This window comes from Trematomus bernacchii, unplaced genomic scaffold (genome assembly GCF_902827165.1).
Source record: "Trematomus bernacchii unplaced genomic scaffold, fTreBer1.1, whole genome shotgun sequence".
In the NCBI taxonomy this organism is placed as follows: Eukaryota; Metazoa; Chordata; class Actinopteri; order Perciformes; family Nototheniidae; genus Trematomus; species Trematomus bernacchii.
Window position 1 is genome coordinate 13550605 of NW_022987689.1, and position 12856 is coordinate 13563460.

The following is a 12856-nucleotide window of genomic DNA, read 5'->3' on the forward strand; positions in this document are numbered from 1 at the left end:
ACTTAAAAGGTGCTGGAGGGCATATTTAGTTATATTATATATTATATATATATATATATATATATTTAGTAGCGCCAGGCTAGCTGTTTCCCGCCTTTACGCTAGGCTAAGCTAATCGCCTCCCAGCTGCGGCTTTGTATTTAACTCAGAGACATGAGAGTGGTATCAATTTTCTCATCTTACCCTCAGAAAGAAAGCAAATGAGTGTGCTTCCCAAGAAGCTATGAACTATTAATTTGAGATTAAGTGGGTACTTTGAAAAGACAAAAGTTTCCAAAGTCAAGAAAGGCATATTGTATTAAAAATAAAGCCTACAGTACTTTCAGGATTATAAAGGCTTGTCTCAGCTTGCAGGGTATACAGAGACTCACTTAACTAAAGACACTAAACTTAATTTGTAAAATAATTAAATTAAAGACTTGGAATCAGTTCTCTAACACTCCTCGTGACCTTTTTGTTGTTTTCTTTTGTGTCCTAGCTGAGTTCCTGTTCCTACTGTGGGGGGTGTACCTCTGCTACGCAGTCCGCACGGTACCATCGGCTTTCCACGAGCCACGCTACATGGCTGTGGCCATCTACAATGAGCTCCTCATATCAGCCATCTTCCATATTATCAGGTGGGTGAGAAATGTGGTTGTGGTAACATGCGCTGACCAAAGAGAGGAAAGGGAAAATGGGAAGATCTAGAGAAGTGGACAAATGGCAAAGGCCAAGACTGAAAAAATTGTATACTTTCCTTGATGAACATCTCTGTGACAATAATGAGGAAATATCCATGAACAATGGCAAGGGGCTTAAAGGACTTCACCCCTTCTTGCAGATGTTGTTTAATCATAATCATGGAAATATTCCAGCCTGTCCTCCTCGATCCACCTCAAATAATCTTCGTAATATCTATCAAACTATAGATCCTACACATCCACTGGACGTGGATTCTAAAAGTACAATACAGTATACACTTCTCGCTAGAAATCTAATCAAAAAGCATTTTAATGGCCAAACTATTCTACAATATAGGATTTTTCAGAGAGGGTTATTTGAGAATATACGACACTCCGGAGCATTTGCAATTGCCACAAATTGTTGTTTCTTACACGACCACTAGAGGTGCTAAACTTTAAAACTTGACTATAGGTCGTAATAAGCTGCTGAACAATCTCGACCTATTTGGTCGTATGAGTTGGAGGACTTGTTGAGATATTCGCATGTTAGAGCAGGCATTACAAGTGCTGAACATGTCAGATGGAAGGCAAAGAGTCCCTCCCCCCCTTCATCAGGGAAATGAACAGTGTCAGCAGAACGACTTGGGAAAGATAGTTAAAAGGAGGTGAATAAAAAATGTCATCCCCACGCAAACACAGCAAAGATCTACTGAGCTAAAGCGCAAAATAAGCTCTCTCTGCCCTGTCACTGGTGGCAAGTAACGTTACACATTTTTTATGAATTTTGATTTGAATTATTTCCATGTTTGCTTGAAAATACGTTGGTTAAGCTAAATGCTACCCACACTTTGAGGAGATGGTGGGTTATACATTATTTTTCTGGAATATGTTATCTTAGTGTTGATTTTGTCTGAAATTAACAATTGATCAAATACTCCAAAGGGATGAGCCTTTGACAACCTTGCATTGTTGTGGTTTTATTGGCAACATTTTTGTTCGCAATCCCTGTTATCATTTCAAGCTCCAGCCGATAAGCAGCAATCCATCTGATAAACTTCTGTATGCTAAGTGCCAAAGTTAGCGACTGGACAAAAACATGACTCAAAGGGAATATTAATGTGGCTTCTTTATTAAGTGGAACATTTCGGGAAAAACTGAAAGACCCGGAAGTTAGCATCGCAAGTGCTCTCTTGAAAAAGCACAATGGGATTTTCCTATTGGATTTCGGGCATGTTTGTGATACTTCACATTTCGTTCAGCAGGATAACCTCCACATATTAAAACCACTCTTATGGATTTTGAAGCATAAAGGCAATCGCCAGAAGTAACTAGCTAAAGTTTGACTATAAACTATAGATCACAGTCGCATGGCTGCGCATCACCACTGCTTAGCTAAAGGCGGACTCATGTTTCGATTGCTGACTTTTAGAATTCTAATTTAGACACTTGATAGCCACGGGAAGTTTTACGACACATAGAAGCTATACGAGCATAAATAGTGGGGTATTTACTGACATATTTTTTTCATAGAACAAACCTTAAAACTCTAAAAGGTTGTGTACCTATAGACCTTATTTTAGGAATCTAAACAAAAACACGTCAAATAAATTGTTGACTAGAAACAGGTAAAATGCACACTTTTATTTCGGGTTTTAGGACTTATGCCTCCAAATCTTTATTGCTACATGTTTGCTTAATGGGTAATCAGCAACTCTTAGCTAATGCGTAATCATTTGCATTCACTGATTTGAAACGCATGATAAAGAATAAGAACACAACTCAGATCTTCCTTATGTTTCCTGTCTCTTACTCCTCTGTCATATCTTACAGTATTTAAGTTAAACATTTACTGCCTTTGATGCACTCATTTCATCACACATTTGAAGACGAACACTTTCCAATGCTTTAAAAAGGAGACTGGAGGCTGGTTTTTTTAAATGTGATTTTCCAAACTTCAGGCAGCCTTTTTATGTTTGTGCTGCGTGAAATCAGTTTCAGAGACTTTAAAGGGGACCTATCATGCAAAATGCACTTTTGTACGTCTTTTATACATGAATATGTGTCCCCGGTGTTCCAGGGAACTCACCAAGTGTCAGAAAACACAACCCTCTCTATTTTACTCCATACCCAAATCTCTAAATAAGGGGCTGCAACGGATCTGATACAGACTGATCCAGATTTGAACACTTCTATGACGTCACAGAAGTGGCGCTACGGCTATTGGGCCAACTCTCCACCTATCAGGGGAATGTGGGGTTGGGCCACAGCCGGCCATTGCCGCTCGAAAGCGCTGGAGACGCTGTAGTACATATGCCAGGCCTGTAAGTGGCGCTGTAGTCTGCCACAAAAGCAGCGAAGAAGACTTCCCGCCCATAGTTACCATGGTTACCCTTCTGTTTATTCTCCGCTGTGGCTTTTTTTCCCCCTCTCCGAGGCAAGCGTTTGCTCCCGCTGCTTTAATTCAATGCAATCCCTCCCCGTCGAGGCAAGCACTGTAATTCTCTCCGGTTAGTCCACCAGCAGATGACAAACACCCACCTCTCCGCCTCTTCCAAGGAACGAGGGGACCGTGCGGCAGAGATTCAGTTTCAGTTACTTTCGCCGGTCAAGATGTCCGTTAAAGTTTAAATCTTCTGGACAAAATTAGAAAAGTGCCGGTCAAAGGTCTTCTTTGTTATTTATTGAGCTTGAAAACAAATGAATAACGACTCTATAGGCCTATAATAATATAATAAAACCATAGACTGTATATATAAATAAAACACGGAGGACGGAGATCTTTTTTTCTCCCCCTCTTGACTTGATCAGAGCACGGCTTCCCTCTCCTGCAGGGGGGCGTGGTCAGCTGCAGCTCACAGAATCAGCCCAGTAGACAGCAAACAGCACATAGAGCGAAATGAGGCATGGCTAAAATGCATGATCTGTTTGGTATTTTGAAAACAGAAACGTATAAATATACCTTATATAGGTATGGCCCTACAATATATCATTTAAATATAGCATGATAGGTGTCCTTTAAGGTTTATTGAGATATAATACAGCTTCTCAGTATAATACAATACAATATGGTATTTTGGGGAGTAGTAATACATTTAAGGTAGTAACTGCTTGAGGAAAACTCTTGTCCGACTTCGCAAATAATATTGAACAAAAAAATCAGATTCGACTTGGTGAATTCTGACTCACTTATATGCTTTCCTTTTTGCCTCTTAGGAGCTTATTCACAGTCAAAATGTTTTTTATGTGACTGAGTTTTGACTATCTGTCTGTGAAACAGCCAGAACTGTTCAAATAATCGTGGTAATACACATTTGTACAAGTCTGCTAAAGCAAAGAACACAGTGACCAGTCAGGTGTCTTTTATAGCGCGCCTGCAGGAGCCTGGGGCAAAGAAAAAACACTTTCTCCGATAAAACTGTTGGTGATTGAATATTCTTTCATTTAGGCAGTGGCCTATTGTGCTCAGCTGAACAGAAAGGAAAATATCACATAATTGTAATCTGTTGAGGAACTGCAAAGTCCTATGGGTACACCTTCATCTGTGGTGTGAAACCGTTATAAATCACGCTGTTCTCCCTTGCTGAGGAATAAAACAAGAGCCAGGAGATAAGGCAGTTCGATGTGTGTAGAGGTGTGTGTGTGTGTGTGTGTGTGGTGTGTGTGTGTGTGTGTGTGTGTGTGTGTGTGTGTGTGTGTGTGTGTGTGTGTGTGTGTGTGTGTGTGTGTGTGTGTGTGTGTGTGTTTGTGTTTGTGTATCTGGTGGGATAGGGTTGATGAAAAACGCGCATTATGCTTCTATCTAATGTGAATAATGATCCTGAATAGTTTCTTTTTTGCGAATGTTGATAAAGGACCATCAACCTCTAAGCCACCTTGGTCGATCTCAGACAGACAATGAACAAACAACTATCACGCACACATGCACACAGGGGAATCTTTTCACATATTTGGACAAAGTACCCAATACTCACCTTGATTATGTCTTACAATGCATCGAGTTGTCCTTCATGGTGTCTGAATTTGATTGGTTGTGGACAATTGGTGCCAAATGCAGCAACTTGTTGGAGCCCATTTAGGATTTTGGGTACTATTCCCAATTCCCTGAAATAATTTGAGTGATTACCTGTGCTGGTGCTTGGGAATGGAACCTAAATAAGATTTGATACTGCTACAATAATGGGGATGATGGCATGAAGCTACAAGCTACCAAATGTGCTGCTGTGAGCTTTGACATGCACATGTCCGGCAATGGAAATGTATAGGAAAATAAAAGCAAAAAGAAACTAAGAAACATCAATATATCATAGAATATAATGAAGAGAAAATGTAAAAGTACTATAAAATATGAACATATCTGAGTGAATATAAAGAGCTGTGAAGTTTTAGAAGGGGTAGTTTTAGAAAGGTCCAAGCTATATAAAATGGTTCGCAGTATACGTTTTTTACGATACCATTTGAGAAGATGTACAAACAAGACTATGTTTTGGTGTCGTCCGTTGTGCTGGATGTGTTGGGGGGCATGTCTCATCTGCCTGGGGCCCCCAGAGTGTCTTGTAGCGCCACTGCTCAAACCAGGACAACCCTGTGATAGCGCCGTGTCAATCACAATGAAGCTGCACCCTAAAGCATATGCTGCTTTATCGTCTGTTTTACTTTAAATAGGACCATTATGTACAAAACTAACATAATACTTTCTTGAAAATGACCTAAATCTATCAATTGAGACCATTAACACATTAGTTAAATGTTCTCTGCCGGAATAAATCAAGTGAGAAATCTGGCAATCTAAACTTCAGTTTTGCAACCAGTGGAGATGCTGGCTGTTTAAATATTGCAGGCTTTAGGAACATCCGCATTGGCTACATTTAGACCAGGAGGTTGCAGCTTGTTCGTTTACATTTCAAAATATAATGTATAAACTGTCAACATCTCAACCAAGAGGCTAAATGCTGGATGGTCAAACTAACTTGTAACTATTTAATGAAATAAAGCTTTAACGGTTTCTTCAGGTGATTCGGTGTGCAAACGTGTGTGAATGTCTCACATTAAGCCTGTGATGGTTTTGCTTGTGGAAGTCTTTACCAAGTCAGACAGTGTGGTTGCCAGGCGAGAAGGTAAAGCTCTAAGGCTGATTTAAAGGTCTGTGTTTCTGTCAGAGCTTACAAAACAGACAAACCAAGTACACTGCTCAACATGTTTTTGTTTTTTCTGCAGGTTCACTCTGGTGCCCGGGCTTCACCCTGACTGGATGCTCATGTTGATTTTCGCTCACACTCATCTTACTGTGACTGTGACTCTGGGCTTGCTGCTCGTGCCGAAGGTAACACTCCGTCAACCGTGTCAGTTATTAGGTAACAATGTCAGTCAGTGGTTGGAAGTAACTGAGTAAGCAATTCAAGTTTGATGTACATGTACTTTACTTAAAGGTCTCCTATCATGTAAAATGCACTTTTCGATGTATTTTATACATAAATATGTGTCCCCGGTGTGTAAGGGAACTCACAAAGTGTCAGAAAACAAAACACTCTCTCTTTTCCTCCGTACCCAAATCTCTAAAAACGGGGGTACAACGGAGCTGATCCAGATTTGCGTCCGATATGACGAAATATCGGAAATGTGGGCTGGCTTTACACCAACTGCCCTATCAGAAATGTCGCTATCAGAAACAATGAGCTATGTTCTTTGGAAGTAATATGGTCTTTGTTTACATTAGCAGGCATCGCTAACACTCAGAGCTAATGCAGTACTGGAGAGAGTATGTGTAAAAAAGCAGTATATTAAAAAAGGAACTCACCTTGTCTCCCTGCGAGAGAAAAAGCATTTGAGCTCCATACGGTTTCAGAAATAACCCTTGATGTGGTTTGGAACATGATATGGCGTTTAATCACGGCAGCATTTAGCTGAGAATCTGCTGAGTTATTAGCCTTCTCTTCTCTCTGCAGCTCACAGTGTGCCTGCATGCTCCAAAGGGGGCGGGACCAGCAGCTACTGACCTAGAATCAGCACTTCTCTAACAGGGCTGAAACAGAGGGATATGAGGGATGTCTAAAATGCATGATCTGTTTGGTATTTTGAGCAAAACACATCATAGACATGTTTTATATATATCTGAGACCCATAATATATGCCTAAAAATAGCATAATAGGAGACCTTTAGGTGTATATTGTACTATTTACTTCCCAACATTAATCCGACAGATATAACTAAATAGTGCTGCATGCATGAAGTCTAACTTTTCTTTCTTAAAAGAGCATTATTTGAAAAATTGTAATGGAGGTTGGTGACTGGTGTACAGAAAGTTTTCCTCTACGGCCGTAATGTAGCTTGTGTATACAACAGTCCATTAATCATCTCAAGTTCATTTGATATTAGCCATCTAGAAACACACACAGATGCACAGAGGCACATTTGGTACCATTACCTTAAACTCATTCCAACTGCGTTAGTGGTTACTGAGATTTAGCTGAGCACCCCCGCGGGTGTCTTTATGTTTAATCTCTCAAGTCTGATGGAAAACATTTAATTCTCCTGCTGTGTAAGGAATGCCACACACCATCAGCGCTCTCTGTTCCTTCATTCTTTCTAAATTAGGCACTTTAGAAGTGCAAGTCAGTTGAGTACGCTGGGATAATTAAGCACAATGGGAGGATGTTAATCTCACAGCATCTGTTCCTGAATCTGGGATAACTATTTGGTACTCTGTATTGACAGATTTGTTGTTTAATCCAGATGAAACATTTGGCAATGAATAGTCAGAGAAAACAGATTTTCCTCTTTTCTAAATGTTTGTAAAAAATGCAACCTCACCTCGTTTTTCCACTTGGAACCCAAGTAATGATGATATTAGTGCCTGCAAAAACTGAGCTGAATACATTTGATTATTTTAATACTCAATTCGCAAGTGCGTTGGATTAAATACAAAAACGCAAGAACATTTTTAAATCAACATAATTATCTCAGCTTTTATTAAAAATGAGTTCAGATCTTAAGAAGAAACATCTTTGTTGACTCCAACAGTAAACAAGATGGAGGTCAACTTTTCTTAAAGGAGGCCTATTATTTTAATCTTCAGGCTCTTACTAGTATTTTTGGTTTCAACAAGAACCTTTCCAGATGCTATAATTTCCAAAAGAACAGATTATTTTTCTCACACTGCCTGTCGGATTCTACCCACATTTTTGTGTTCTATATTCTGCAGTTCATGTTCTCTTTAAGTTTAACTAAATCCATGTGGGCAGGAAAGTAACTTTTATTATGTAACATCCATATCAGTAAATATTTTGCTACAGGAAAACCTTGGTCAACTCAGCCCTCCTCCAATGACCCCTTTAGCCAACATTTAGATATTGTTATACACTATATCTTATTAGTGGTTTCCTATAGGGCAGAGTAATATAATTTGAGAAACCTTATTTCCAATGTAACACCTTTCCAGCAGCCTCACTGATGCCATTATTTAACCCTGCTCTCCATCTGTCTTAGTTTCTGTCCAAAGGGACTCAGGCCAGGGATGATATTGCCACCGAGGCTTACGAGGAGGAGTTGGACATGGGAAGGTCTGGCTCTTACCTCAACAACAGCATCACCTCGGCCTGGAGTGAGCACAGCTTGGACCCGGAGGATATACGGGTAAAGTACCATTTGTTGTTCATACCTGGAAATTGAATATGAAAATATAAATCCAACTGTAGAAATGAAATTATTCCAAAGATGCCCAATATTTACACTCCCTTCCCATTTCCAGGATGAGCTGAAAAAGCTTTATGCGCAGCTGGAAGTCTACAAATGTAAGAAGATGCTCGCCAACAACCCTCACCTCCAGAAGAAGCGCAACTCCAAGAAAGGTCTGGGTCGCACCCTGATGAAGCGGATAACAGAGATCCCTGAGACCATGCACATACATCGGCAGTGCAGTCGCGAGGATGGCAGCGAACACGGCAGCAACCGTAGCACTTTGAGAAAAAACCCATTCGAACCAAGTCACCAAGGTAAGACACATTTTATCCGTACCATGAAACTGAAGCAGCAAAATGAAATTCAGCCATTATTGGTGGTTTCATTTACACATGTGGTTACTTACTGTTAAAATGTCTTCTTGTGAACACCAGTATGTTCAAAATACCAGTGTTTAGGGTTAGGGTTTGTAAGCGGGCTAAACCTTGCTACTGGACTGAGCTACTAAGTAGAGCTGAGGCATATGGGAATGGTTTTGCAGGTATTTGGCCAGAAACCAGTAAAGTTCAATTGTGTGTGCTTCATTTTTGTGAATATTTCCAAATGGACCCATTTGGAGCAATGGGTCCATTTGGGTATGGGCACGTCACTATACTCAGGGTTTGTGACTCTGCAGACCGTTTACATGCATAAAAACCTTCATAACACACAAGGGGACGGGTAATAACCGGAAAAGCATGACATGGGACCTTTAAATATTTTTGCTCTATCCAAATAAAGTACACATTTTTTGCAATTATTTTTTCAATGGTTCAAAACAAAGATACTATCAATGGTCTAAGATGGTCTTTATTTTTTTCCTCTGTGTTTAGCCAGGGTACTTTCTCTTACTAGATATTTTTGTTTAATCTGTGAACACAAGAGAGAAAACCTTTAAGGTCAGACATAGAACAAGGTCACCAGAATGTATTTTCCTCATTTGTTTCTAAGGGCTTTTCTTCATACATGATCACTAAATCGGCGCACCTTGATTCCATTTTATTGTTTAACCTTCCCTCAGGAAAATCTCGGGATGATTCCCTGAAGAACAAAGTCATTGGCTTGAAGAAGTCGCACAGCTATGACCATGTTTGTGACCAGGATGAAGAAACCGTTAGCCAAACTGGCTCGATAGCAGGAGACAAAATGACTCCTGTGGGAGGTGGTGGGGAAGGATCTCTACTGGGTTCCCTGATTGGCCGGAAACATACTAAAAAGCAGCTGGAACCGTCCATGACCCCACCAAGACTGGAACCAGCCGAGTCCACAGAGTCCGTTCCACTGTGTTGGAAATCAGCCAGCGTCCACAACTTGACCCACGAGAAGAAACCGCTCCACCTTCGGACCTCCATCATGCAGAAGTCTCTGAGTGTGATTGCCAGTGCCAAGGAAAAGATGCCGGGGCTGACCAACAAGACGCAAAGCGTGGAGGATGCCAGTAAGAAAGGTCTGAAGGGGCAGGAGGACAGGATGTTGTCTGAGGTGGATGAGACCCCTGAGCATTACTCCAAGATGATCATCAGCCAGTCAGTGGAGTACTCCAAGTCCCCCCTGAAGATGGGCATCATGAAACAACAGGTACTCTTTATTGATGAATCTTCAAAAAATACTATTTGAACAAAGAGGTTTTAATCAAGCAATTGGGTGTTGAGTTAAGTTTTTGAACAGCTTGAACGTTTGGAAATGTTTCAATATTTTCATTAAAACAGCAGTTGTTGAATATTTTCTTTGTTTCTTTTAACAGGTGAGTGGCAGCCAGCCGTCGATTTGCTCCGAGACCGGTCGGAACCTCTACGACGTGTCTGAGGTTTGTCCCTGGGATTCCGAAGACGCTCAGACTCCCACTGAAGCTAAGACCCAGAAACACGTTTCCATTGCTCCCGAGACCACCGCAGGCCGGAGAGGCAGCAGCAGCAGCTCTGGGATCACCAAAGGTAGCCGGTCCAATCAGAGGCAGAAAGCAGGGTATTCCCCTTCCAACAGAAGGCGCTCCAAAGATAAAGGAGGAGAAAGGGAGGAAGGCAAGGAAACCCGGAAAACACGACCACCAAGATCACCTCTCCCTCTGAAGCCCGACGTCTGTCCCTGGGAGTTCAATGAGCAGCCCATAATGGGAGGAGATTCAGATTCCCTCTCCCCGGACAGGATCTCACGCAAGAAAAGCGTCACACCCACTGATGGGAAACCCAAGGGGCTCCACTCAGACCACTCCAAGTCCACAGGAAGCCTTTTGCAGCCTCCAACCCTGATGGTAGAGATCTGCCCTTGGGACTACAACAGCCCACCTTCACCTAAGCAGGAGAAGTCCTGCAACAGCCCCAGCACACACAAGAAGAAGCGGAAAGGCTCCTGCTCATCCAACCACAAGGCCGAGAAGGAAAAGGCAAGAGAGAAAAGCAGAGAACGGCGGAGCTCCTCCAGCAAACCGGCGTCGGAGAGAAGACGCGTTAGCCAGTCATCGGAGTGCGGAGGGCCGGTTTCTGAGCGGCGGAGGAGTTCTACAAGGGACCCAGAGATGATGGAGATCAGGAGGGGGGAGGGTTTCTCACGGGAGATCGAGCCCTCACTCAGCAGCTTTGCTCAGACTAGAAAATCACCAGAGAAGAAGAAAGAGAGCTCTTCGAGTAGTAGTACCAAACCCGCGGTCATCGGCGGGGCCAAGGTGGCGGATGTTTGCCCATGGGACTTTCAGGAGCCAGATCCTGGGGGGATGGTGTGATGACTGGGGAAATGATTGTATTTTTTTTGTATTCACAGACTGACAGCACAGAGGAAAAAGCAACAGAATGATATCAATTGAAAATTCGATAAGTTAACCTAAGCGAAAAAAGAATCCAAACTACTTGCTAAATGCATTACATCTCGTTGTTTCATTGCAACCTTGAAGTCACTTTTTTTTGTCCGCACTTTTGCTTGCAAACTTACATTGTGTACGTTTTATCACATTAAGGTCATTTAAACCTGAATCATACTTGTACATACCAGCAGGTCAGACAATCATTTGTCACCAAAACTTTACATAATCGGCTTATCGAATATTGAAGTTCATCCGTTACGCCGATGATATTCTACGTTACGCACTATGTCAGTGGGGACTCACTGCCTCAGATGCTAATGAAGAAACAAGCAGGCGACAGGGGGAAAAAAGACCTAAGGATAAAATGGGATATGTGAAGCAGGACCAAAGCTCCAGACACAGCTGTGATGCCTTAGCTATAGGCCAAATGCATAATTCATGGAACGAAAATGATCTGTTTGATTAGTGAAACATGGGAATAACAAAGGATTGTAGTTCAGCTTCATTTCTAAATGAGGAAAACTGTATATTTCAGTTGCTCAATATACAGTATTGTTGTTCCCTAACAACCATTGCATGCGGCAAACCGTAAAGCGTCCAATAACTGTAAAAAATACAAATTTAGTGGAGAACTTGCACTCAACTATGACCGGAGAACTTTGATGTTGTTGCTTATGGTATTTTCCTCCTATGTACCATATGATGCTTTCAAAATGATGTGCATTGCCATCAATAATGTACATACATACTGCAAATGGCTTGCAGTTACAGTTGCGCAGTGATGAAATATCCATGAGCCTCTCCCTTATGTTGATAGTTATTTACCATTTATTTGATATCCATGCCCTGGATGCCACTTTTAAAGGAGGCGGTAGTATTTCCACATGTATAAAATAATGTGATGGAGTCTTTAAAGGACCAAACCAAACCACGACAAGGGTGGATGATGTGAATAATGCATTATTACTGTCACTTAGTAGCCAATTTTAACATCTGCCTGAATGCACCTTCTTTCCAATCTTTGCACATATTCAATCGCTTAAACCACAACTATGCATGACCAAAGCTATTGTTTGCCACTTTCTTGCCAACGGGAGATGAGTAATTTACTATTTCAACATCATCTCCGACAACAGTTCGCCTTTCTGTCCCGTGATCATCCACCCACCAGCGACAAATAATGAAACGCAGTCACACACAACACAGTCTTCTTCTGAAGCTGTCTGTGCATGACAGTGAAAATACAGCAGTATTGTTACACTCAAATTCACCACAAGGCATAAAAAAAACATTGTTATGTAATACTTAAAGAGGACTAATGAGCACATTGGATTTACAAATATAGATGTCAGATGTTGTCATGTATTTATCAAGAAATTCCTGTGTAAAATAACCTTTTTCTTGCTCATAAAGTAAAATTAAAAGGCTTGATGAATAATAAACATGAGCCTGCACTCACATGGGTTTTTTTCTATCAGATGGTTTTAGGCTGTATGAAATGGAATGTTGTAACTTGCCCACTAAATGTATTTTATGCTAGTTATACTATATTATGTGACTCCAAAAAAGTTACAAAATGGTGTAGCATCGACACAGGAGTACTTATATTTTACATTCTTATTGTGTTGCATGTACATACAGTAAATACCCTGTTCTCAATTATGGATTAAATCTTTCTATAAA

At 41.1% G+C, this 12856-nt stretch overlaps 1 protein-coding gene across 1 annotated transcript in view; it reads left to right on the forward strand.

Annotated features, from left to right (window-relative positions):
- The window catches only part of LOC117488378 (probable G-protein coupled receptor 158), an 85808-nt gene extending 72952 nt beyond the window's left edge, over positions 1 to 12856 (forward strand). Inside the window, exons 8-13 of the mRNA XM_034137228.1 lie at positions 479 to 617; positions 5877 to 5982; positions 8146 to 8292; positions 8408 to 8651; positions 9398 to 9954; positions 10121 to 12856. Coding sequence (XP_033993119.1) covers positions 479 to 617; positions 5877 to 5982; positions 8146 to 8292; positions 8408 to 8651; positions 9398 to 9954; positions 10121 to 11095 — 2168 coding nt within the window. The 3' untranslated portion in view covers positions 11096 to 12856. The remainder of the gene's footprint in view (positions 1 to 478; positions 618 to 5876; positions 5983 to 8145; positions 8293 to 8407; positions 8652 to 9397; positions 9955 to 10120) is intronic.